The sequence below is a fragment of the Patiria miniata genome, unplaced genomic scaffold (assembly GCF_015706575.1).
Source record: "Patiria miniata isolate m_02_andy unplaced genomic scaffold, ASM1570657v1 HiC_scaffold_5, whole genome shotgun sequence".
NCBI lineage: Eukaryota > Metazoa > Echinodermata > Asteroidea > Valvatida > Asterinidae > Patiria > Patiria miniata.
The window spans coordinates 35,446,860-35,473,959 of record NW_024037072.1 but is presented as its reverse complement, the minus strand read 5'-3'; the positions used below and the strand labels follow the sequence as shown (position 1 = coordinate 35,473,959).

The 27,100-nt window shown below is 40.4% G+C and overlaps 1 protein-coding gene across 1 annotated transcript; it reads left to right on the top strand.

Moving 5' to 3' along the window:
• Positions 1-782: 782 nt before the first annotated feature.
• Positions 783-23,572, top strand: LOC119741410 (hyalin-like). Its single transcript, XM_038217154.1, has 25 exons — positions 783-817; positions 5,305-5,577; positions 6,028-6,270; positions 6,396-6,638; positions 6,771-7,013; positions 7,242-7,484; positions 7,617-7,859; positions 8,007-8,249; positions 8,375-8,617; positions 8,750-8,992; positions 9,638-9,880; positions 10,029-10,271; positions 10,397-10,639; positions 11,793-12,035; positions 12,727-12,969; positions 13,601-13,843; positions 15,374-15,601; positions 16,461-16,583; positions 16,822-16,961; positions 18,635-18,854; positions 19,518-19,593; positions 21,016-21,065; positions 22,133-22,362; positions 23,157-23,231; positions 23,525-23,572. The coding sequence occupies exons 1-25, from the start codon at positions 784-786 to the stop codon at positions 23,567-23,569; spliced, it is 4,896 nt and encodes a 1,631-aa protein (XP_038073082.1). The 5' UTR covers position 783; the 3' UTR covers positions 23,570-23,572.
• Positions 23,573-27,100: the final 3,528 nt, after the last annotated feature.

Sequence of the window (27,100 nt, the reverse complement as noted above, 5' to 3'; positions counted from 1 at the left end):
GGATCCGCACCTGATTAATGGAACTGAGTAGTTTTTGATTGACTTACAGAAGTTCCGGATAGAAAAGGCAAATTTGTTTTTGTCGTCCAGCTGATTTATTTTCTTTTGATTTAATGCTGCCCAACAGATGATGAAAACCCTGACATCACATGTCCTAACGCAGTCACGGGCATGTCTACAGACGCTGGAGTTGCGACTGCTGTCGTTACATGGTCAGCCACACCCTCGGCTACGGATAATGTGGACACCTTGACTGCAAGTGACATCAGTTGTACAGATGGGAATGGCAATTCAGTGGTGTCAGCGGGCACATACACTTTGGGCACCACGACTGTCACGTGCACTGTCTCTGATGCCGCTGGGAATATGGATACATGCATGTTCACCATAGAAATCATAGGTAAGAGTGGGTAGTGGCTCTTTGTCCTGGATTAATGGAACTGAGTAGTTTTTGATTGACTTACAGAAGTTCCGGATAGAAAAGGCAAGTTTGTTTTTGGCGTCCAGCTCATTTATTTTCTTTTGATTTAATGCTGCCCAACAGATGATGAAAACCCTGACATCACATGTCCTAACGCAGTCACGGGCATGTCTACGGACGCTGGAGTTGCGACTGCTGTCGTTACATGGTCAGCCACACCGTCGGCTACGGACAATGTGGACACCTTAACTGCAAGTGACATCAGTTGTACAGATGGGAATGACAATTCAGTGGTGTCAGCGGGCACATACACTTTGGGCACCACGACGGTCACGTGCACTGTCTCTGATGTCGCTGGGAATATGGATACATGCATGTTCACCATAGAAATCATAGGTAAGACTGGGTAGTGGCTCTTTGTCCTGGATTAATGGAACTGAGTAGTTTTTGATTGACTTACAGAAGTTCCGGATAGAAAAGGCAAATTTGTTTTTGTCGTCCAGCTGATTTATTTTCTTTTGATTTAATGCTGCCTAACAGATGATGAAAACCCTGACATCACATGTCCTAACGCAGTCACGGGCATGTCTACGGACGCTGGAGTTGCGACTGCTGTCATTACATGGTCAGCCACACCCTCGGCTACGGATAATGTGGACACCTTGACTGCAAGTGACATCAGTTGTACAGATGGGAATGGCAATTCAGTGGTGTCAGCGGGCACATACACTTTGGGCACCACGACGGTCACGTGCACTGTCTCTGATGCCGCTGGGAATATGGATACATGCATGTTCACCATAGAAATCATAGGTAAGAGTGGGTAGTGGCTCTTTGTCCTGGATTAATGGAACTGAGTAGTTTTTGATTGACTTACAGAAGTTCCGGATAGAAAAGGCAAATTTGTTTTTGTCGTCCAGCTGATTTATTTTCTTTTGATTTAATGCTGCCTAACAGATGATGAAAACCCTGACATCACATGTCCTAACGCAGTCACGGGCATGTCTACGGACGCTGGAGTTGCGACTGCTGTCGCTACATGGTCAGCCAAACCCTCGGCTACGGATAATGTGGACACCTTGACTGCAAGTGACATCAGTTGTACAGATGGGAATGGCAATTCAGTGGTGTCAGCGGGCACATACACTTTGGGCACCACGACTGTCACGTGCACTGTCTCTGATGCCGCTGGGAATATGGATACATGCATGTTCACCATAGAAATCATAGGTAAGAGTGGGTAGTGGCTCTTTGTCCTGGATTAATGGAACTGAGTAGTTTTTGATTGACTTACAGAAGTTCCGGATAGAAAAGGCAAGTTTGTTTTTGGCGTCCAGCTCATTTATTTTCTTTTGAATTAATGCTGCCCAACAGATGATGAAAACCCTGACATCACATGTCCTAACGCAGTCACGGGCATGTCTACAGACGCTGGAGTTGCGACTGCTGTCATTACATGGTCAGCCACACCGTCGGCTACTGACAATGTGGACACCTTAACTGCAAGTGACATCAGTTGTACAGATGGGAATGGCAATTCAGTGGTGTCAGCGGGCACATACACTTTGGGCACCACGACGGTCACGTGCACTGTCTCTGATGTCGCTGGGAATATGGATACATGCATGTTCACCATAGAAATCATAGGTAAGAGTGGGTAGTGGCTCTTTGTCCTGGATTAATGGAACTGAATAGTTTTTGATTGACTTACAGAAGTTGCAGATAGAAAAGGCAAATGTGATTTTGGCGTCTAGCTCATTTATTTTCTTTTGATTTAATGCTGCCTAACAGATGATGAAAACCCTGACATCACATGTCCTGCTGCAGTCACGGGCATGTCTACGGACGCTGGAGTTGCGACTGCTGTCGTTACATGGTCAGCCACACCCTCGGCTACGGATAATGTGGACACCTTGACTGCAAGTGACATCAGTTGTACAGATGGTAATGGCAATTCAGTGGTGTCAGCGGGCACATACACTTTGGGCACCACGACGGTCACGTGCACTGTCTCTGATGCCGCTGTGAATATGGATACATGCATGTTCACCATAGAAATCATAGGTAAGACTGGGTAGTGGCTCTTTGTCCTGGATTAATGGAACTGAGTAGTATTTAATTGACTCAACGCAGTGATTATAGTTACCATTGCGCTGGAAGCACAAAGGTCACAACATGCAAATCAAAGTGTTTAATAAAAACATGCAAATCACTTGCAAACCTTTGAGGTACTGAAACGGAGGGCGCACTTGGTTTCCCTACAGTCAGAATAATGAAGTCAAATATATGCCCCACCTTAATTGCTGCATGGTATTTCGTGTAAATACTTCATATAACTGTCCACGCTCAAAAATCGAATCTTTTTATACTTTGTGGGATGAAAGGACTTAGGGAGTAAGTAACCAAAAAAGACTTTTTAAACTTTTATTTTGCCCGTTGCCATGGTTACGGGCCATTATGTGTTTTAGCCATTTTTGAGCAATTTTAATGCTGCAAAAATTTATTTGTTTGCGTTATATTCAAAGCTCATCAAGCCAAACTGCCAGGTTTTGTCACAAAAGTAACTATATCACGACAAAGTATCATCCTTACCCTTACAAGAAAAAAATAGAAACACTTCTGAAAAATCCCCTTTATATTATTTTAGGCCCTATAATACATAATGTTTTTACAACTAGCAAAGTTTCATTTTTTACCCCTTTTTATCCCTCCAAAATGGCACTTGCCAGGGCACTCAGAAAAATTTCCCATCCTTCGGTTATGGTTAGTTCAGACATTGGTCTTTACATATCTGGTGAGAAAATCTTGGGTTATTTTTTATCCTTTGTGCAGTATCGCTCCAAATTATGGTAAATTTCACAAAAACCTTAAAAAGTGTATTTTCAGTGTTTTCCTTTGTTTTGAGAAATAACTTGTATAATTGGTATTGTTCATGAATCTAGCACATTTTCACAAACAAAATCAGACTGTGTATCATGTTTAGACCAGTGGCTGAATAGTAGGTCGTGTAATCCCCCCACACACACCTTGTTAGGCCCCGCCCACTCCCCTGCGCCACCGAATTTTGAACTTGTATGTTGCATAATGAAACAAATGTAAATAAATAATATGCTAGGGAATACTTTAGAAATAGCATAGACTTCCTTTTCACAGCCTCTCCTTCCCCACCCTGGGGGCATTGCTTGGGGTTTAGGGTGGGGTGTGGCCAACCACTAATAACTTGGCTTTGTCGGTAAAATCATTGTCACATGGACAAAACTCATGTGTTTGCAAGCCGCAATTAATAATAATGGCCATATCCATTGTCCTCTAATTGAAGTGCATTCATTAGAAAAAAAAATGATGTCTAGTTCTCCCCTCCCAGCTAGGCCCCGCCCCTTCCCTTGCCATCAAATTCAGTAACTTGCAATATAAAAAATGTGTACAGTATACATGTGTGTGTCCAGATCACCCTTTGTCGTGATATAGTTACTTTTGTGACATTACTTCGCAGTTTGGCTTGATGACCTTTGAAAATAACACAAAAAATGAATTTTTGCAGCCTCAAAATTGCCCCAAAATGGCCAAAACACATAATGGCCCGTTAATTTGGTTACTTGCTCCCAAAGTCCTTTCATCCCACAAAGTATATTTTTTGAGCGTGGACACTTATATGAAGTATTTACACGAAATGACTCTTAAGCATTATCAATTTACTTTGTGTGCTTGCTTTGTTTACAGTGTAGCGTCAATCCCACTTTGTGCTTGGTGATAATTCCTCCCGAATTCTCCGCCGGGGATATTAACAAGGAAGATTTCAGGAGAATGGCAACTAATTTGATTTTGAGTGGTTATCCCAATACCGAAAACTGTTGGTGAGGACGAGTCAGCAACAGCCTGATGAAGATGGTTCCATAGATCGATGGGTCTCGGGCAAAACGAGTGTTTCAGTGTTGATGTGGATCCTCTCAAATTGTTTGTTGTTGCCTTTCCTTGACCCCCTAGGTTTTGGCTTCAGGATGAGACTAGAATTGATTGTGATGATGTGATGGATGATTTTGAACAGGGTTGTACAGTCATATGGTTGCTAAGGCAAAGCGTCTGTCGTTATTAGGGAAAGCTAATCCGATTACATACTTAGACGCTACAGCAGAGCAGTGAAATTCATGCACCACAAATAAATGGCCTTTTAAATGTTGGGTTTCTCAGAAAATATTCTCAGTATGATTGAAATGTTAAATGATGACCGAAAAAGAAATTCTAAACTTCATGTCGGTGAAAAAAAATTGCCGTCATTAATGCTGAAACATCAACACTGGTTACTGGTATAGCTGACCTTCAAGTCTGGAAGAAATCGTACGTAAACTTCCCCAAATCTATGTATTTATATCAATTTCTAGGAATCTACTCATTTCATTTCATTTCATTTCTTTTATTTGTCTCAGATTGTGGCCCGGGGGCCAAATTCCAAAGGAAAATTACATTATAAACAATTAATTCTACAAACAATTAAAACTTGCTTAATACAAAAAATGAGTAAAATACTAGGCAGGCAATACATTAAAATTATACGTAAACAAACACCACATAACCAGAGAGACAGAACTATTTAAGAAAGGAGGGACAACATGCACAATACGCACAATAAATAACAACTTGAGCACAAACACTTCAAGGGTTCAAGAACTGTCTCAAGACTTTTCTGTTCAATCATTGAACTGCTTTCGCTGTTTTCACTAATTTTGAGTCTACGTTTCTGTAACTTACTTTGCTGTTAAGCGCTGTGATACTTTATGTGTAAGAGCGCTCTATAAATGTTTGTTATTATTATTATTATTAAGATGGCACTCAAAAGGTGATTTCTGAATGTTTGGCGTATCTATTCCCTCTCTCTTTGGAATCAGCTGAAGGCGCCCCAAACATCACCTGTCCTTTCCCAGTTTCGAACTTGGGTACAGACTTGGGAGTATCTAGTGCCGTCGTTTTGTGGTCGCCTGCACCATCAGCTGCTGATGATGTCGACACCTTAACTGCTGACAATATAACCTGTGTTGATGCAGACGGCAATAACGTGATGTCAGGTGGCACCTTTGATGTAGGCATAACGACTGTCACCTGCAGCGTAGTCGACAGTGACTCCAATTTAAACGTTTGCAGATTTACTATTGAAGTGGTTGGTAAGTCTGATTGTTGTTGTTTCCCTTCCTATCCTGTCATTGAGGGAAGTGTGTAGACAGTGGCGTAATTCTGTGTCCGTGAGTGGCCATGGGGGATGGGGCGATGACCAATATCCTACAACATGACACTAGGGAGCACTGTTCATTATACAACTGTAAATCTAAATATGCAAACTTGCGCACTCAAGCCAAACGTTCCACATAATGAACATTGAGGACATTTTTCATCATCTCAAAACCTCGCATATTTTTTTAACATTTGGAATTCAGTAAAAAGCTGTGCAGTAATTGGGTTGAAGATCTAATGATGGTGCAGCCCTATTGGAAGCACAGAGACTTTTCTCAAACTTCACTCCTATGTATTTTAAGGATTGTCCTCAAAAAGAATCTGAGTTAAACACTCATAAAAGATATACATCATTTCAGATATTGTGTTGCTGTTTTTCCTAGATGACGAAATGCCAATATTTCTGAGTGTCCCTGACGACATCAACATAACGACAGATGCTGGTCAATCGTTTGGCACATCAAATTGGGACTTGCCAACAGCGAGTGACAACAGCGGAAACTTCACCTTAACGTGTTCTGACCAGCCAGGCGACACTTTTGACATTGGAACAACGACGGTGACTTGTACTGTCACAGACCAAGCTGGCAACACTGCAACCGTAAACTTTAGCGTCACTGTCATCGGTAAGCTTCTAGACGACATGAATAATACAACGCATTTCAAATTCCCAATGGATTGTTTTTGGAGGTCATTTCAACACTTTAGAAGAATTTAAATACCGCAATACTGAATTTTTATTTCACTACAGATGATGAATTGCCAATATTTCTGAGTATTCCTGAAAACATCAACATAACGACAGACGCTGGTCAGTCGTTTGGTACACCAAATTGGGACTTACCAACAGCAAGTGACAACAGCGGAAATTTTACTGTAACGTGTTCTCACCAGCCAGGCGACAATTTTGACATTGGAACAACGACGGTGACTTGCACCATTGTGGACGAAGCTGGCAACACTGCTACTGTAACATTTAACGTTACTGTCTTTGGTAAGTTTCCGGACTAAAGGAAATGAATAAAGCTTTTCCAAAACTTCATATTTTTACTATTTCTTTAAAAAAACACCATTAACCACAAGAGGAGGTTATGTATCATAATAATCAAACTTTGTTTCTTTAAAGATGACGAAATTCCAATATTTCTGAGTGTCCCTGAAGACATCAACATAACGACTGACGCTGGTCAATCATTTGGCACACCAAATTGGGACTTGCCAACAGCGAGTGACAACAGCGGCAACTTTACTCTGATATGTTCACACCAGCCAGGTGACACTTTTGATATTGAAACAACGACGGTGACTTGTACCGTCACAGACCAAGCTGGCAATACTGCAACCGTAAACTTTAGCGTCACTGTCATCGGTAAGCTTCTAGTCGACATGAATAATAAAACGCGTTTTAAATACCGAGGTCATTTACACACTTTAGACACAGACCAAGCTGGCAATACTGCAACCGTAAACTTTAGCGTCACTGTCATCGGTAAGCTTCTAGCCGACATGAATAATAAAACGCGTTTTAAATACCGAGGTCATTTACACACTTTAGAAGAATTTAAGCACCTTATACTGAATTTTTATTTCACTACAGATGATGAACTGCCAATATTTCTGAGTGTCCCTGAAAACATCAACGTAACGACAGACACTGGTCAATCGTTCGGCACACCAAACTGGGACTTGCCAACAGCGAGTGACAACAGCGGTAACTTTACCTTAATGTGTTCTCACCAGCCAGGGGACACTTTTGACATTGGAACAACAACGGTGACTTGTACCGTTGTGGACGAAGCTGGCAACACTGCAACTGTAACATGTAACGTCACTGTCTTTGGTAAGTTTCTGGACTAAAGGAAATGAATAAAGCTTTTCCAAAACTTCATATTTTTACTATTCCTTTTAAAAAACACCATTAACCACAAGAGGAAGTTATGTATCATAATAATCACACTTTGTTTCTTTAAAGATGACGAAATTCCAATATTTCTGAGTGTCCCTGAAGACATCAACATAACGACTGACGCTGGTCAATCGTTTGGCACACCAAATTGGGACTTGCCAACAGCGAGTGACAACAGCGGCAACTTTACTCTGACATGTTCACACCAGCCAGGTGACACTTTTGATTTTGGAACAACGACGGTGACTTGTACCGTCACAGACCAAGCTGGCAATACTGCAACCGTAAAGTTTAACGTCACTGTCATTGGTAAGCTTCTAGACAAAACGAAATTTTCAGGAAGAATTTCAAACATTTATTTAATGTTTTCAGACGTGCTTTCCAAAACCACTATGAAAGGGAAGTAATTAAGTTCAATCAAATCATCAATTAAATCATCTTAATATTTTTTTGAAGATGACGAAAAGCCCATATTTCTGAGTGTCCCTGAAAACATCAACGTAACGACAGACGCTGGTCAATCATTTGGCACACCAAATTGGGACTTGCCAACAGCGAGTGACAACAGCGGAAACTCTACTCTGACGTGTTCACACCAGCCAGGCGACACTTTTGATATTGGAACAACGATGGTGACTTGCACCGTCACGGACGAAGCTGGTAACACTGCAACTGTAAAAATTAACGTCACTGTCATTGGTAAGCTTCTAGTCGACATGAATAATAAAACGCATTTCAAATACTCAGTGGATTGTTTTTGGAGATCATTTTAAAAATTTAAAATAATTTAAATACCGTAATACTGAATTTTTATTTTACTACAGATGATGAAATGCCAATATTTCTGAGTGTCCCTGAAAACATCAACATAACCACAAACGCTGGTCAATCGTACGGCACACCAAACTGGGACTTGCCAACAGCAAGTGACAACAGCAGAAACTTCACATTAATGTGTTCTCACCAGCCAGGGGACACTTTTGACATTGGAACAACGACGGTGACTTGTACCATTGTGGACGAAGCTGGCAACACTGCAACTGTAACATTTAACGTCACTGTGTTTGGTAAGTTTCTGGACTAAAGGAAATGAATAAAGCTTTTCCAAAACTTCATATTTTTACTATTCCTTTAAAAAAACACCATTAACCACAAGAGGAAGTTATGTATCATAATAATCAAACTTTGTTTCTTTCAAGATGACGAAATTCCAATATTTCTGAGTGTCCCTGAAGACATCAACATAACGACTGACGCTGGTCAATCGTTTGGCACACCAAATTGGGACTTGCCAACAGCGAGTGACAACAGCGGCAACTTTACTCTGACATGTTCACACCAACCAGGCGACACTTTTGATATTGGAACAACGACGGTGACTTGCACCGTCACAGACCAAGCTGGCAACACTGCAACTGTAAAGTTTAACGTCACTGTCATTGGTAAGCTTCTAGACGACATGAATAATAAAACGCATTTTAAAGGGAATATACAACATTTGCAAATATCAAAAACGAAATGATGAAAATATCACGAAATGTCTCACTGGATTGTTTGAGAATGACAGCCTAAAGCATATTTAAAGTTGCGGCTCCTGGTGTGCTGACATTTTCTAGAAAAAGTGTATTTTTCCAACGTTGGTCAGCCGACCAGCGTTGGAGAAAACTGGTTTATATTTCAAAAAGTGCTCCTAATTTTTCATATTTAGTTCATCTGCGTTTTCTTCGCAATTGATTACTCTCCTGTGAAGACTACAAGCCTGCTAGACTGATTCTCATGATCTTACAATTCCCCAAAGTCTATAAATTACTCCGGTTCATCTTAAGTGACGTCAGGGAACCCGACTATAAGAATATGATTGGTTTTCTTGGTTTTTCCAGCATCTACAAACCCAAAACGTGAAACAAGTCAGTGTAACAATATTTGCCATAACATACTTATCCTCCAAATCCATTTATTTCTGAAAATTGCAACAAAAGCAAATGTTGTACATTCCCTTTAAATACTCAATGGATTGTTTTTGGAGGTCATTTAAAGACTTTAGAAGAATTGGGGCACCATAATACTGAATTTTTATTTCACTACAGATGACGAAATGCCAATATTTCTGAGTGTCCCTGAAAACATCAACATAACCACAGACGACGGTCAATCATTTGGCACACCAAACTGGGACTTACCAACAGCGAGTGACAACAGCGGCAACTTTACTCTGACGTGTTCACACCAGCCAGGCGACGCTTTTGTTATTCGAACAACGACGGTGACTTGCACCGTCACGGACGAGGCTGGCAACACTGCAACTGTAACATTTAACATCATTGTCATTGGTAAGCTTCTAGACAAAACAAAATTTTCAGGAAGAATTTCAAACATTCATTTTAATGTTTTCAGACGGGCTTTCGAAAACCACTATGAAAGGGAAGATATTAACTTAAATCAAATCATCAATTAAACCATCTTAATTTTTTTTTTAAGATGACGAAATGCCAATATTTCTGAGTGTCCCTGAAAACATCAACATAACCACAGACGCTGGTCAATCGTTCGGCACACCAAATTGGGACTTGCCAACAGCGAGTGACAACAGCGGCAACTTTACTCTGACATGTTCACACCAACCAGGCGACACTTTTGATATTGGAACAACGACGGTGACTTGCACCGTCACAGACCAAGCTGGCAACACTGCAACTGTAAGGTTCAACGTCATTGTCATTGGTAAGCTTCTAAACGACATGAATAATAAAACACATTTCAAATACTCAATAGATCCTTTTTGGAGGTCATTTAAACACTTTAGAAGAATTTAAGTACCGTAATACTGAATTTTTATTTCACTACAGATGACGAAATGCCAATATTTCTGAGTGTCCCTGAAAACATCAACATCACCACAGACGACGGTCAGTCATTCGGCACACCAAACTGGGACTTGCCAACAGCGAGCGACAACAGCGGTAACTTTACCTTGAGGTGTTCTCACCAGCCAGGCGACAATTTTGACATTGGAACAACGACGGTGACTTGCACCGTCACGGACGAAGCTGGCAACACTGCAACTGTAACATTTAACATCATTGTCATTGGTAAGCTTCTAGACTCAACAAAATTTCATGAAGAATTTCAAACGTTAATTAGAATGTTTTTAGAAGTCCTGTCCAAAAACACCATGAAATGGAAGTAATTAAATTAAATCAAATCATAAATTACATCATCATAACACCGTCACGGACGAAGCTGGCAACACCGCAACTGTAGACTTTGATGTGACTGTAACTATTAAGCTGTACGACAAACTGAAATTAGAAAGCATTTAAATACTGTAGTCGACGTTTATTTCCTTTCGTTTAGGCCACTTCCATAAAGGATTGTAAAGCATCAACATGAATTTTGTTTTGGTTTCATTCAAGATGACGAAATGCCGATATTTGTGAGTGTTCCTCATGACATCACTATCACGACAGACGACGGTGAATCTTTCGGTACACCAACTTGGGATTTCCCAACAGTTAGCGGCAACAGCGGTAACTTTACGCTGACGTGTTCTCGCCAGCCGGGCGACACTTTTGGTATTGAAACCACAATGGTGACTTGTACAATTACTGATGAGGCTGGCAACACTGCAACCGTCAAGTTTTATGTCACTGTCATCGGTTAGTTTCAAGATGCATCAAAATTTGGAAAGCATTTTAAATTTTTAAAACCCTCCTATGCCAACATACACTCCGTGCAAACTTGTTCTTTCAGTCAATTAAAATCAGTCAAGTGACTGTTTCTAACAGTTAAGAGCTCCCAGCCTACATTAAGCAGGATGGACTGGCTGTGACTGTTTATGTACTTTGATACAGCTATGCTTTGACTGTAGATGATTGATAAGCTAGCTGTGCTTACCACTTGCCTGCTTTTGTTTGACCGCATTGGTAAGTAGTCTGTGTAAACAGGCATGCAACTTTTCCTCGGATCAGCTGATTTCCTCTTTTTTTTTACTTCCCATGTGTGCCATTGAAAATTAAAAAAACACTGTACACAGTCTGGGAAAAATTTGAATTTCCTCTTTTTTTGTGATTTCCCAGTTGCATGCCTGTGTAAAAGGCGCAGGGGAAGGGGATTGATTTTTGACTGTCTGTGACTGTTCAGACAGCAAGAGGGTTAATTAATGAATTTTTATCATATTCATTACTTTCGATGACTTAAGTGAACTATATAAAACGGCGTTTCTAATTTCTTTTTCTTTTAAAGATGAGGAAAAGCCCATATTCCTCGGTGTCCTCGATAACATCAACATAACGACAGACGACGGTCAATCTTTCGGCACTCCAAATTGGGACTTACCAACAGCGAGCGACAACAGTGGTAACTTTACCTTGACGTGTTCTCACCAGCCAGGTGACACTTTTGATATCGGAACAACGACGGTGACTTGCGCCGTTACGGATGAGGTTGGCAACACTGCAACTGTAAAGTTCAACATCACTGTAATTGGTAAGCTTCAAGACCAGAAGAAATGTTTATGAAGCATTTCAAACACTGAATGGAATGTTTTCAGAATATATTTTGACGGACAGCATTAAAGATATATATAGTCCATCATTTGTAATTTGTGCATTTTGTTCGTTTGAAGCAACAAAAGTCCTCAAAATCTCAAGAAGGGTGCTGAAGAACTACCTGATGAAGTTTAAGCTCAGCTTCAGCTGTACATTTCGAGAAAAACAACATTCTAGGATCTCGATTTCAAATCAAAAGTTGCTTGAATCGTGTTTTGAATTGGGCCTAAATTCAGTGACCGAGACACGTTATCACTGAGCCTACATCACTGCAGCTACGTGATGTCGCACGCTGATCCGACGAATAATAGCAACCGCGTGCGGTGGGCGTCGTGTCAATGCTTGCGCGCGCTTCGCGGAATAAAAAAGCGAACTACTAATGGAAATTTCCAATGGTGCGTCATTATTATGTGCGTCTCTAGACGCACCTTTGGAAAGGCCTTCTTTCGTTGATTTCTTTGAAACGACGTATAGCATGCCAGAAAGATTAATTTCACAGGGAGTTTAGTTCTATCAAGTACGTTTTTCAACAACAATTACGTCAGTTACTTTTAGCTGCAAATGATGGACTGTAGCTTTAAAGGAATTAATGTAAATTATCTTAATACATAGTTTTTGTTTCTTTAAAGATGATGAAAACCCAATATTTTTGAGTATCCCTGAAAACATCAACATAACGACAGACGCTGGTCAATCGTTCGGCACACCAAATTGGGACTTGCCAACAGCGAGTGACAACAGCGGCAACTTTACTCTGACGTGTTCACATCAGCCAGGCGACACTTTTGATATCGGAACAACGACGGTGACTTGCGGCGTCACAGACAAAGCTGGCAATACTGCAATGTTACAGTTTGATGTTGTTGTATCTGGTAAGTGTTTTATTTAAAATAAAGTGCCCAAGTGCTTTATTTAAAAGCGTTCATTTGAAGTTGAAACTGATTGAGTGCTTGTGTCCATTTTGCTTTTCTTTTTTATTGAACATTTGTCAGTTATTATAAGATGGAATTTTGCGTCGGGGTAATGTAAATCAAATTAGGTTTTGCCCTTCATTGACGTTTAAACACTGGATACTCAGTGTATTACCTCCCGAGTTAAAGTTGGAAAAAATCACTCGGGTGGGATTCGAACTCACGACCTGCTGCTTTCTAGTGCAGATGTCTTACCACTCGACCACCGAGCTAACGGGATCGGTTGGCTGGTTCGAATCTGATGTACATAGCAGCGGGTACCGCATAAAATTTGTCAGTTATCAACATTTTTCATTGATCCCAGTTAGATCAGCATAATTTGGTCTCTACCTTCACAGGTAACCATTTATACTCCTGGATGGAGAGAGGTAATCGTAGTCAAGTGTCTTGCCCAAAAACACAAGTATCTTGTTCCCCATCAGGGTTCGAACCCACGTGCCACGGCACGTGAGTTGAACATCGTAACTATAAATGGACCACAGCTCCCCATAAAAACATTCCTCAATATATCCTTACAAATTTTTTTTACCAGACAATCAAGCACCCACTTTCCTGGAGACACCTGGATCAATTTACTTAGGGACCGATCCTGGCAAAGCCTTCGGCACAGCAACTTGGACAGTTCCAACAGTTGCTGACAACAGTGGCAACTTCACATTGACGCCGTCTCACCGACCAGGCGAGACATTTGATCTGGGACCCACCACGGTGACGTACACGGCAACAGACGGCGGGGGGAACACCGCAAGCGTTGAGTTTGTTGTCCACATAATAGGTACGGTTAAAGCCCTCCTCACTGTTAACTGTTTGTCAAACTCGGTGGGAATTACTGTCCATAATGTCTGATTTTATGAGCAGCAATGTCTTGTCAAAGATTCTTGGGGATGGGGAATAAGCGCGTCCAGAAAGGACGGCTTAGAAAAGTTGTGGTCGACAGAAAGAGCTGTGTTTATGCAGAAAATTGTGGTTGACAGAAAGAGCTGTATTTATGTTGAGGTAGGATACTTGAATCGAGTTATTGACGATTACATGTGAATGTATTAATTGGTCGAATAAGATCCTACATCAAAATTCTTTTGGTCTTTGTCCCGAATGCCTTTCTGTAAAGCTGCGGCCATATTGCGAAGGATCGTGTACTCCACACACTCTATCTAGCCATAATACACGAAATCCTGTAATACGTCAGATGCACATACCGTCCTCATCCAATGTAATAGGCCTTTTTCACGAGTTGGCCATTTTAGTTGAGTTCCCTGAAGATGTATCATTAATTCTTAACTGTTGAATGGGATGGCGCCAGACTATTTGTGCAGGCATTATGTAGCCTTTTTAAACTGTAATTTTTGTTTAATCTGGCTTTAAACATTAGGGAACATTTAATTACAAATTTAAAATTATTCATTTGAGCAGACTGGAAGTAATTAGTAATCAACTTTCTTTCATTTCTCTACACAAGTTCCAAAAATGAAGATTTTAACTCACTCTCAATCCAATATGGCCGATTCGTGAATAAGGCCCATTTCACTTTATTTTAAACCACAGTATAACAATACAGTATGTCCCAAAAAAGTGTCCATGAGGTCAATTTTGAAAATATTTGGTTGTGCAGTTACTCCTAAACCTTGGCCTCAGCCCCTATGAGTTTCATTTCATGTCACGCATCACTACACAATTGTCAATTGATCAAAACAACATTTTTGGACCCTGTGACCAAGTTCCTTGCCTTATTCAATTTCAGTACTGTGTTAAGTTAGCTGTGTAAAATCCTTCACCTTGTGAAAATGGCTGCAGTTGGGGTTGGAATCATTTGCGTGGCTATCAGTCATTATGGCAAGACATCAGTTTAATGCTCAAGGGCAAATGATTCCAATCCCAAACCACATCTGCCTTTTTCTTTCACAACATGCAGGATGTTTCACAGCTTACATAACACAGCACTGATATGGCTTAAGGCATGGAACTTAGTCACAGTGTCCAAAAATGTTGTGATTGTCATTGACAGTAATGTGCATTGATGCGTGACTGAAATTAAATGAAAATCATAGGGGTTGAGGCCAAGCCTTAGGAATATCTGCAAAACCAAAAATTTTCAAAATTGGCTTCATGGTTTTGTAGTTATTTTAAAAACATTCAGACGAACGCTTTTTGGGGGACATAACCGCAGAATAATAGTCCCTTCCGGCTCTGCGTTGTAGTCTTGTGCAGGTAGGAAGGAACTGTGGTGAAATATCACAAAAGAAGCGTTTTCTATAACAAAATTAAAACAAAAACCTAACAGAAAATCTTCGAATTGTACTGATTGCAGATAATGAAGTGCCGATATTTCTGTCAAGTCCTGGAGATATCACCATTTCCCTGAAGGGCGGAGCCTATTGGAATCCTCCCACTGCTTCCGATAATAGCGGGAATTACACTATAAGTGGAAGCCACTCTCCCGGGGACACCTTCCGTCTTGGCGCAACAACGGTCATTTACACGGCGACAGATGCTTCTGGCAATACTGCGACCGTTCAGTTTGTCGTTTATGTAACAGGTGGGTGTATCGTGTTATACTAGAAAAAGACTCTTTAAAAGTACAGGTGAATGGCTTCTGACTAGCGCCACTTGAATGAAGACAAAAATGGGGAACCGCCAACATAGGGCATAGTTGGTAGGGCACCGGAACGGTAATCCAGTGGTTGCAGGTTCAAAACTCGCTCCAGTCAGATTCTTTGTTTAACTTTCATGCCCCTGGCTTTCGTCATGTTCGTTTTTGTTTTCTTGGTTTTCTCTTATTTTGTGAATGTTTGTTGTTTGTGTTTTTAATGCCGAATAAATAATAATAATAATGCACCTAGTCAGTTTCCCTTTTCGATTCATGAAAACAAAATTCTCTTATTTATACTGGTGTCATATGAAAATCCGAATCCTATGAAAATCGGACTCCTTTTCCCTATTATTGGTTACTCCCTTGCACGTGACAGGTCACTCTCCCATAACGATAACAAAGCATCTTATCATACTTTCGCATGGGCAATTCTACCGATGAGTCCATATTTCATGGAGTCGGATATTCACGCTGCACTGGCAGTCTCTCTTTTAATGGACCTTTCTCAGCCAAAACAAATTTTATTTCACCCCCAAAAGTGTTTGGTCATTGCCAAAAAATCCTGGAAATCTAAACATGCAGACAAGGCATGGATCTAAAATGTGGGCCAGTTAAGTCGTCAAGAAGTGTATACATGTATTTAATTTGAATAGTTAAATGAGATTAAAATGTTGCCCGACAAGTGGACGGCCATGTCGTATTTGGCCCCATTTGACAGCCGTGATACCCCGGGCCTGAAACAAAACCTCTTTCCAGATCCAAAGAAGGAGATCATGATCACATTTTTTTTTGTAACTTGATTTAGACGAATGCGATCCTGGTAATTCGACCTGCCCGGGGGACCTGAACTGTATTTTCATCGTTGGAAAGTACACATGTGACTGCCCGTACGGATCCAGACGGCTCGAAAACACCAGTACATGCATAGGTGAGCCTATTTCGTGAAACCAACTTGGTAAAAATTGGATACTGTAGTTGAAAATGTACGAAGCCGAACTTGTATGCGGATGCGAAAGACAAAAGTAGACTTTTTTGTTGCCTTCAGTTTTAATAACGGCTTTAAATAGACTTTGTCGTGAAAACAGAAAGAATGGACACCGTAACTGATTGTTGCTAAAAGGGTTTATATTTACATTCAGTTTATACCCTTATTTTTCACTCAAAAGGTGCGATAGAATTCAGGACCACGATCGTAATTGTTGAGTTCGTGTATCCGAACCTCGTCATACCGGCAACGTTTCCTGATGAATTACTGGACCCAACGACGGACACCTTCAAGAATATGCAGGCAGATCTTGAAAGAATTGTATGTTCATTGTATTTTAAAGCTGTTCTGTTGGCTGGCCGGACCATGGCATATGTGATTCAATCAAACTACACGAGTTGTTTGTCAACCCTGGTCAATTTTTTTTTATTACAGATTTCAAAAGAGCACAATCTCAGCATTTCTGCTGTGAAAACCGCATGCTGATACCATCTTTAGTTTAAAATTTATGAAAGTTGGAACACCAAGAGATGTGATGAAGCGATGTGATGAAGTGGCCCTATTTTGGCCTGTATCTCCAAATAAAAATTCCCGACGATCGACTCATTTAGCTTGATTGCATCACATATAGTGGTCCGGAGTACGTGGACAAATGTGACCCGCTCTGCAAAAATGAGTCTGATGTCGCATAATTTGAATTCAAGCTTTTGCCATTTTGAAATGGAAACAGTAAAAATTTGCTCAAAATTTGGATTTTTTTGTTTTTGTTGTATTTTGGTTGTTTGATAGTTTTAGTTCAAATATCTTACACAGAAATGTAAATATTGTAAGAAAAACAAAAAAAAATTATGAATCTTTGGTGCTTTTCTTGGTTAGTTACAGTGTATTTGTCATTTTTCAAAGCCTTTTTTCTCCATTGAGACACTTCTAGCGTTGCAAAAACTTTACAGAATGAAACAAGCACAACAATGCTACCAAATGTCCTAGAGAGGTCCGTGATATACCAAATGAAAGCTTATTTCATTCCCATTTTATCAATGTAGTTAACTCAAAATGTCAGTTTTGCCACAACAGACTCATTTTTGCGGAGCGGGTCACAAATTTGAATTACTTTCTACCATTGGATGGCAAAACAACCTAACTCAAAAATCGGCCTTTGGAAAAAATTGAGTTCAGAGTTTGTATGTTTTTCTTTTTTGTGATGTTAGACACTTGATGAATCCATTGACACATGGTATTTTTGTATTTTGCATGTCTTTAATATTCAAGCAAAAATGGATTGTAGACTTTGGAAATATAATACAATTGTGTGGATAAATTAACTTTTGCCGCAAAATGTGGCATAGTTCATGGGTTAGCAAGCAAGGCCTTTTGGCTTGTAACTATAGGATTATGTGATTGAATGATTATCATGGTAATCTTCTGCTGGTACTGTTTGCGCAGAGAGGTGATCATAAGGGTGCATCGAAGTATAACGAATTCCCATAGGAAACAGTGATAACTTCCCATACTTAAAATTCTCACAGGTGTTCAGGCTGCACAGAAAAAATAATTAACAACATGTCACCCTTCATTTTCCTTCCAATTTTTGGTGGGATGCCTGATGACTTTTTGCGAAATATTCACTCAAAGAAGACAACACCCTTAAACGAGTGATGTTTTCAAAAGTGGGAAAGCATCCATCTTGAAAAAAGGATCCCTCCACAACATGGCTAAATAGCGCCACTCTCGGGACCGATTGCATCCAAAATGCTCTGAATTGGAAGCCCCAAGTCCGGGCCAGAGGGATATTGCCATATTCCATAGCTCTAAGCACAATCTAATATAGAACAATTTGAGTGTATAACTTTTTTTCATGAGCTCGGCAGATGGATTTTGGGCAGGCCTATTTACATGGGTTTACCCATAAGCGTGGTATAACAGAGCCTTGACATTTGGCCCCGATAGTCTTAGTAATTCATTTCCTCCTTACCGCCCTTCTACTTGCGTTTCAGCTGACCGAAGTGTATCGCCAGCTGTATCTCTTCATCCGGGTCCGTATCTACAGCTTCTTCCGTGGCAGCATTGGTCTCAATATAGTGGTGACGTTTGACAACAGAACAAACGCAACGCTGCCAATGGTTGAAGACGCACTGAATGATTCTATCACACGTGGCGATTTGCTCTCTGCTTCCATATACAAGGTCACACCAAGTTCAATCAAGGCGCTTGAGAGTGAGTAACGCACTTGACCCTGATTTGACCCAAATCCAGGTCAGATGTGACCTTGAGTCACGTCATGTCGACACTAAATAATTTTAATATAATTGTCATTAAATACAAAAAATTGTAATTTTGACCAAGAATCGTATCCGTTCAACTCTCACCTAGATTCCGTGTCATGCAACCCAGAAGTTCCAAAATTGCATACAAGGACAAGAGTTTATTCCAATAAAAATGATAAACGGTCAAACTACTTTCGCAAGCGAACATGCGTGTATATCAATTTCTCTTAACTGTACGTTCAACGTTTAAAATGGACGGGACTACAAGTCTTGCCAATTGTGTTGGACGGGAAGCTCATGAACAAAAAAAAAAACGCAGTTTATTTCTGCATCTTATAAAATAGTGTAAACTCGGAAATTCTAAGTGCTCTGCAAAACTGGATGGAGTATTGATTTACCTTGTTATGACAACTGATGATGAGCAGAGCATAATGTTCGAAACGTCGAGTTAAACCAACTGGTTCTTCTCAGAACCACACAACTCACTAAGAGATATCATTCACATGGTGTTACCGCAAACCTCCCATTCATTGATCATGTCCACCATGTAAACCCTTGAGGCTTACTTATGTCAACTTTCATTGATTCAGTACATTTTTGTTAACCTTTGCAGTTGTCTGCGGGAATGGCTTCTGCTTAAATGGTGGCACTTGCATTCCTGATGCGAGCAACTACGCCAGCACATGCAGGTAAGAATAGTCATGTGACTAAAGCGATTGATAAGTCACTTTAATTAAAACCAAATTAAAACACAATTATTGTACATATATATTCACTGTATGTATTGAAGTTACTATTACCGAGAAGGTACCTGAGGGTGTGCGTATCTGCTGCAGATGTTTTTTTTTGCCGTGACGTTTTTTGAACCGTTGTGACGTTTTTTGAACCATTGTTTGCATATGTTCTACTTGCGCTTTGCATTTAGAGTACACTTACCAAATTCAATCCATCTAATTTCATTGTGTTCTACAAACAAGCTCATGAATTCAAAATGTCTGCGCCCAGAGCGGCTTCAAAGTGTCTCTGCGCCAGAGTTGTAATGAGTCACTGATTTTTGTGACTCAAGTCGAGTCGAGTCATTTGAAAGAAGTGACTCGAGTCGAGTCGAGTCATTTTAAAGAAGTGACTCGAGTCGAGTCGAGTCATTACGTCAAAAGGTCGAGTCGAGTCGAGTCAAATATTTAGCTCGAGTCAATTTGAGTCACGAATATTTGAACACTATATACCAAACTTTATAAAAGGAGGCCATAAGTTTAGCCAGCGTTCGAATCCAAGAGCTTTATAAGAAATCGACCAAAGCCAGTGATGAAACAGCGAATTAGAAAATGTGTTTAAAAATCTGGTTCCTGGATAGTATTTTGTGCGTTCTAGAACCATGAGGTGGGAGTTTGTGACACGTTGTATATTTGTACATGACTGCTATTCGCAAAGCGAAGTGAGCATAAATTATGCATCGTAAGTCATTGCAAATACTTTTCGCAAAGTTTTGCTTTTATTTTTGGGACTCGAGTCTTATAAGCCTTCGCTCGAGTCGAGTCGAGTCTTCTGATGAGGGACTCGAGTCGAGTCGAGTCAATTGCTCGCAGTGACTCGAGTCGAGTCAAGTCATTTACCCTTAGGGACTCGAGTCGAGTCGAGTCACCAAAAAATGTGACTCGAGTCGGACTCGAGTCGAGTCATTGACTCGAGTCATTACAACTCTGCTCTGCGCGCATGAATGAGGACTTAGCACTCTAGTAATTTAATATAGCTCTATGGTTCTACCTTATCCAACCCCCACAAATTTTGGTGGATTCATGTTTTGGGCCACAAGCAATCGATCTAACCCATATTTGCAACACTAACATTTTGCCTCTAAAGAGTAGTTGTGACATTAGCGGGACATTAATCTACATTGTCCCCCAATAACTTATGACGAAAAGAAGGTACATTTGAAGGCATTTCAATTTTAAATTCTACTTAAATATGATTATATTTGTTGACCACATGTTCCAATTTGCTTAAACTTATCATAAAATAATGAGAACTTTTGATATAATTAGGTAATTCTGTGAAAATAAGGTCATGTGCATTAGTCATATCAACCTAATTATTATTTTTTTTTCTTGAAGGTGTCTGCCAGGATATTTTGGAGCACGTTGCAACGAGACCATTTTCGATTGTGAGTGTCATCGCATTTCACTTTTGTATTGCATTTTTGATACTTGTGCCTTATTAAAGGCACGTAGTAGGAGCATCAGTAATAGTAATAATAATAATTACCGTGGATTGGACATTTGGGAGACATTCCCATAGACTTGTGCACAAAATGTTTTAAACTTAAATGTGCCCTAACCCAATATTCCCTTGTCCTTTTTCCACGAATTTCGGTATGTTTACTAATTAGACCACGAGCAACAAAAATAAACTAATTGCGACGGTAAAATTGTGCCTCTAGAGGGGGGCTGTGACATTAGGAAGACATGAAAATGTCTCCCTAATGACCGGTGTCTCCCACCGTTCGATTCAGGTGTGCGAGTCCTGGTGACAAGTCTAGCTGCAGAGTTTTGTATACGTTGCAGTTTACTAATTTGAGTATCAGGCAGTCCATACAGTAAGCTGTTATGTATATATGCGACACATAACCAAAGAGTGAATCAATTGTTCTGTGGATTTTTTATCCAAATATTGTCTAATGGTAGCAATTTTATGAAGGGCAAATGAAGCAGCACGACACACATTACTGATATGAATAATCATAGAAAGATGAGCATTAAATACAACCCCAAGGTTGAAAACACTTGAAACTGGACATATTGAAGTTTCATCTGATTTGATACATGCAATAGGATTAAAAGATCTATGGTGACTAGAAAAATGAATAATCTCAGTTTGATTATTCCGGAAAAAAATTAGCCTCCAGTTTTACTGAGATGAACCCTGATCAGAGTGAAGAAAAGGCTGCAACTTTACCCTGTGAAATTGATCCCTCCTGAAATTACATCGTTCGAAAGAAAACAAACATGTGATGCTGCTCTTTTCCGCACGCTCATTATTCGTTTTAAATGTAATGCTTTTATGTAAAATACTGCGAGAATTACCATTGATTTGGACCTTGAGTCATGTACGCCAAGTAACTAAATGTTGATGTTATTCGAAATGTAAAAAATGGCAACTTTTTAATTGCTAGTGCTGGCAACGGAATCCACTCACGACTGTTAAAAACACTTCCATTTTTTGTCTGTATAGTTGGCACCGAACAGCCGCCGCCTACAGCGTCACCTGACTCAAGTCTGACAATCGTTCTCGCCGTTCTTGGCTGCATCTTCCTTGTCGTCCTCCTCCTCCTGTGTTGTTGCTTCTGGTTTTGCCTGGTGGCAGTCAAAAGGCGTCGGCACCACCAGCAAATGTACCAGAGTGAAGACTCCATTGAGAACACTGATCCGTACGCATACGATCCGAGAATGACGCAGAGATCGGTAAGATTCCGTAATCCGACTCTAGAGGGGAGAGGGGGGGGGGGGCTGGAAACCACATGTCACTAAGATTCCATATCGGGCTCTTGAGAGTGCCGGGGGGGGGGGGGGGGGGCTATAAAAACCGCATGTTACTAGGGGGCGCTTTTTAAAGATACAATTGCACACCTTACACAAACTAGTGTGCATGCTTACGTCAAATAACCTTCCATCAAAACGGTGCATTTAAAGCTTTTGTACTGTATGTCCTCCATTACAAAAACAAACATTTATGCATTTCCACTGTTGGAAAGTTAAAAGAAAACCTCAGAATCTGCATTTTTTGGTCTATCACCACTTTTTTTTTTGGGGGGGGGAGAGGGGGATGATCCAATGGCTCATCCCCCCCCCCTTTTTCCAAAAGTGGGGAATAGGCCTAGATCCTGCCTGTCCCCACCCCCACCCCACCCCTTGATATACTCCCTTGTAAACAATTACCCCATCAGGAGCAAAATCTCGCCCATTGAGTTCTTTAGTTGTATGAAAAGACTCCCAGTGGATAGCTGTTCTGAATCAATTTTTAATAGAATTGTAATGCAGTATGCAGAATTGGCATCCTAAAATTTCTATGCAAAATATCAGACGGTTATTTATTACTCCTCATCACACTCAACTTCCTTCGGCAGTGACCGCAAGCCCAGTTTCAAGAATAAGTTAAGACAGGATCAAGGAACCAACTTTTATGACAACGTGCTAGTAATGTGTGTTTCATGACCAGCTACACAAAGCTTTCCCTGTTTTATTTTTGTATTCATTAGATGAAGCAAGCATCATGCCGTCCGGTGGGGCTCTTTGCACCGTATGTGGCTACCGGCAATGAAGCCCAGGAACAGGTAAATATGCCGATACTGCATTTTCCACGCAGCATCAACATTAGGTATTGCCCTTCACCGGCATAATCTCATAAAGTACACTGTATACTTAGTTACATGGTGGTGTCCAAGGGAACACAGGAAAATATATAATAACCTTATTTACTTTTTGTGGATGGATTTGGTGTGAAACCTTTAACGTGTTTTGATTGTGACTTACGGAGCAATGGTACATTCTGGGCAATCTGGAGTCGTACAGAACCGATTTGTGCTTGTTTTTCTCACAAACGTTATTCTTGCTGTTCTTTGACCAGATGGAACGTTACCCATACGCTGAGAGACAATACCATAGATATTAGCTTGAAAACAACAAGGTTAGTGAAAGTCTTTAACAATTTTTTGTGGTATTTTGTTTTAAGAATGACCTGTTAAACAATTATAAGTTTACAAGGTTTCTTTTCTGCAAAGACTTTCTGGTATCCAATTGTCTCGCTAGCCCTTTTGTGGGAATTTTTTTTTTGATTCCCACTTCAATTGCGTTTTTGATGGCTCCACGTCTAATTTTTTTCCATTTTGTCACATGAAGATAAATTGGACGTTAAATTGACGCTTGTATAAATGGGGTGGGCGGGATATAGGCGGGAATGGGGTGGGCGGGATATAGGGATTTGAGTAGGGGTTAGGATGGGGATGTGTAGGGGTGGGTAAGGAGGGATAGGGGAGGATAGGGTAAGTGGGTGTAGGGAGTTGGGGGCAGGGGAGGGTAGGGGGAAGGAGATAAGGATTGGAGTTTGGGTTGAGTTGGGATGTGTAGGTGATGGGGTGGGGATGGGTAGGGGGAAGATGGGATGGGTGTGGGTAGGGGGTTGGGGTGGGGGAGGGCGAGGTCGGGGATGGGGTAAGGTTTGGGGCATGTGGTGATGGTGCTGTGTCTACATGTACATGTATACCCATTCTTGTTCTGCATTTGTGGGGACTACACAAGAGTTTTCCCATGGTAATACAAGTATGGGGACCAGAAGACACTGTGGGGGCTGCAAAAAGGCTCCACAATTGGGTCCTAATTACCCTAGCAATGGAAATTACTTCCCCATAACGCAGTGACGGCTAACCTATATACACATGTATTTATTAGGTCATCTGTTGACTTTTTATGTTGACATTTAAAAACTGACCCCTACACCCTGGCACATTAACGAGAATCCTGATCCCCTTCCATCATGCCCATCCCCATCGGCAGCGAGCCATGGCGGCTTCGCCGTTCTAGTTTGTGTTAAAACCGCAAGGTCAGGGGCGGCGGGGCAGGGGGGCACTTGCTTCCCCAAATTTACCCCCTCTTGTGGACATTAATGTTCCCTCTCGAGCGTAAATGTGCCCCCTTGAGATGAAAACAAAACTTGTCCAAAAATTTCGAATAATTTGTTTATAGTAATCACACTCACTATGTGATTTTACGGAGGTCAAGTGTCTGGTGAAAAAAACAAACATGTCGACATTTCAGCACGGATGTGCCAAAAACAAAAAATGCTGGGTACCTTTTACTATTAAGCAAGTGCCCCTTTTTGGTGATGCCCCCTAGTTTGAAAAGCGTTCCGCAAGGTTGATACTTTTATTTTAACACAACGCTTTCGTTGTGAACACTGCAACGATTTTTTAAATACTACAAAAAATAGAAACAAATGATTGGTGTTTTATTAAATCAATCAAATTTTTAAGGCTTTCTTGGTTTCCTATTTAAACTCTTCACAGTATTATTATTAGTATTAAGATTAAGATTCTTAATTTTCTTGTTTTGCTTTTTAAAGATAACGGGGTTTTTTTCTTTCATTTTTTTCTTCTTTATAGCTTCTGCACAGCTGTTAGTTGCTTCACCTGAGGTGACATCAGTATCAATTCGACGACTGTTCATGGTGAATTTCAGTACAATTGATTAGAACATTAACAATTTGTGCTGAAATTATATCCGTTATAATTTTTACGAATCCAGTAACACAGTGAGGAAGTTTACATCATAAAAGTATAATTGTTAGCGTAACCTAAACTTGGCAACATTTCAGGACGAAGCACCTCTGGAAAACAAAGAAATGATAGAAATACCATTTAGTTTGCACCTATCAGCTTAGTAGACTCGCCACACAATGTGAACATAGTTATGTTTCCAAAAATGCGGCACTGTACACAATGTAAAAATGATGCGTAGACTTTCTGTACCCACTTTTTTCCACTTGTTTATTCTCAGACATGTTCAGAGTTTTTACACAGGACGAAAGTCTGTTAGTAGTATCAGATATAATTGTGCCAAATTCATATATTTTGGATTTTGTCTATAAAAAACAAACAGAATACAAAAGACAAAGAAAAGTAGGACGTACGATATGTTTCAGGCTTTCTTTCCACAAGTCATTCTATTTTCTTTTAAGATTTATATTTGGTGGTAGTAAGAGGCCTTTGTACTCTACCTAAAACACTGAGCTACAAATCTAAACATATCGTAGATTCAAACATAAACACGGGACATTCTTTCCTTCCTTCCTTCCTTCCTTCCTTCCTTCCTTCCTTCATTCCAAGTGCTGCCTTCATGGGGTTGAAGATGAACGCACTGCCAGCAACACCTGGGCAAACCCCTTCTCCTAACGACAAGTCTTACTGGGTTCTTTTACGTGCATTACACAATGCACAGGACCTACGGCTTTACGTCCCATCCAAAGGATGAAGCAATAACGGTTAAGTGTCTTGCTTAAGGACACAAGTGTCGGTGTAGGCTATCCATTTGTGAAATGAAATTTAAGAAAGATTACTCTCATGTTATAAGTAGATTAGTAGCTCAGTATGTATATAGTTTCAGGTGGTAAAATAAGTCTTCTTGAAATTATTAGATACAGTTATAAGAAATTAATGTCAACACATCGAGCTGTTAAGTGAATGTGTGTTTACACAAATATTGAAATATAAGAATTATAATCAGATTTTTTTAAAGTTGAAATATAAGAATTATAATCAGATTTTTTTTAAGTTGAAATTATCACCAATCTATTTAATAGGTAAAGTCATATTAATTGTAAGGTAACATAGATTGCGTTTTTCTTTTCGTTTATTGACCTTTTGTGAAAAGACTGAAATATTTAGAAATTTGATAATATAATGTGGGGAAACGGCCTCTGACGATGCGACGACTAGTAGCAAGTCTAGGGGAGCACTTCATCACTTTGCCTCCAAAATGTATTACATTTTAGCCTCATCACAGCTCAACGAATGTAAACATTGGGTGCAGTGAGACTAGTGCTTCAAATTTATTCTGTGAAAGCAATAACTTTGAACATGACCATGTAATGATTTCTTAATTGAATCGAATACTGGAACTTACTTTTGCAACTGTGCGACGTTGCGTCCGAAACCATCGGACTTCGTCAGGCAACTGGTGACCCGGTGGGCTGGTCACGTGAGAGTCACCAGTTGCCTGACGAAGTCCGATGGTTTCGGACGCAACGTCGCACAGTTGCGAAACGGTAAGTTCCAGTATTCGATTCAAATCATCCACTACTACTGCTGGATGACTGATAACATACATTATCGTGACCATGTAATATTTGCTCAGATAGAGTAATGTTCAGATTAGGCCCCCCCCCCCCTCCCCCCAAAAAGTCTCCGGTTTCTGGTATGCGCGCGCGTCGCCGTAGCCATGCGCGTCGGCAAAATGAAAAAAGTTTTTTGTTCAATGAAAGATGATGTCTCAAAACCGCCAAACTCACTGGTTTGACTGGAATCCTGCTGCTGCACAATTTTAACGTGTTTTTAGATTGGGTTATGGTCGAGAATAAGCTTTAGGTGGCCTCTCTGGACTCCCATCTATTTGCACTAAGTTTAGTCGGGCACCATTTGCAGTCATCAGC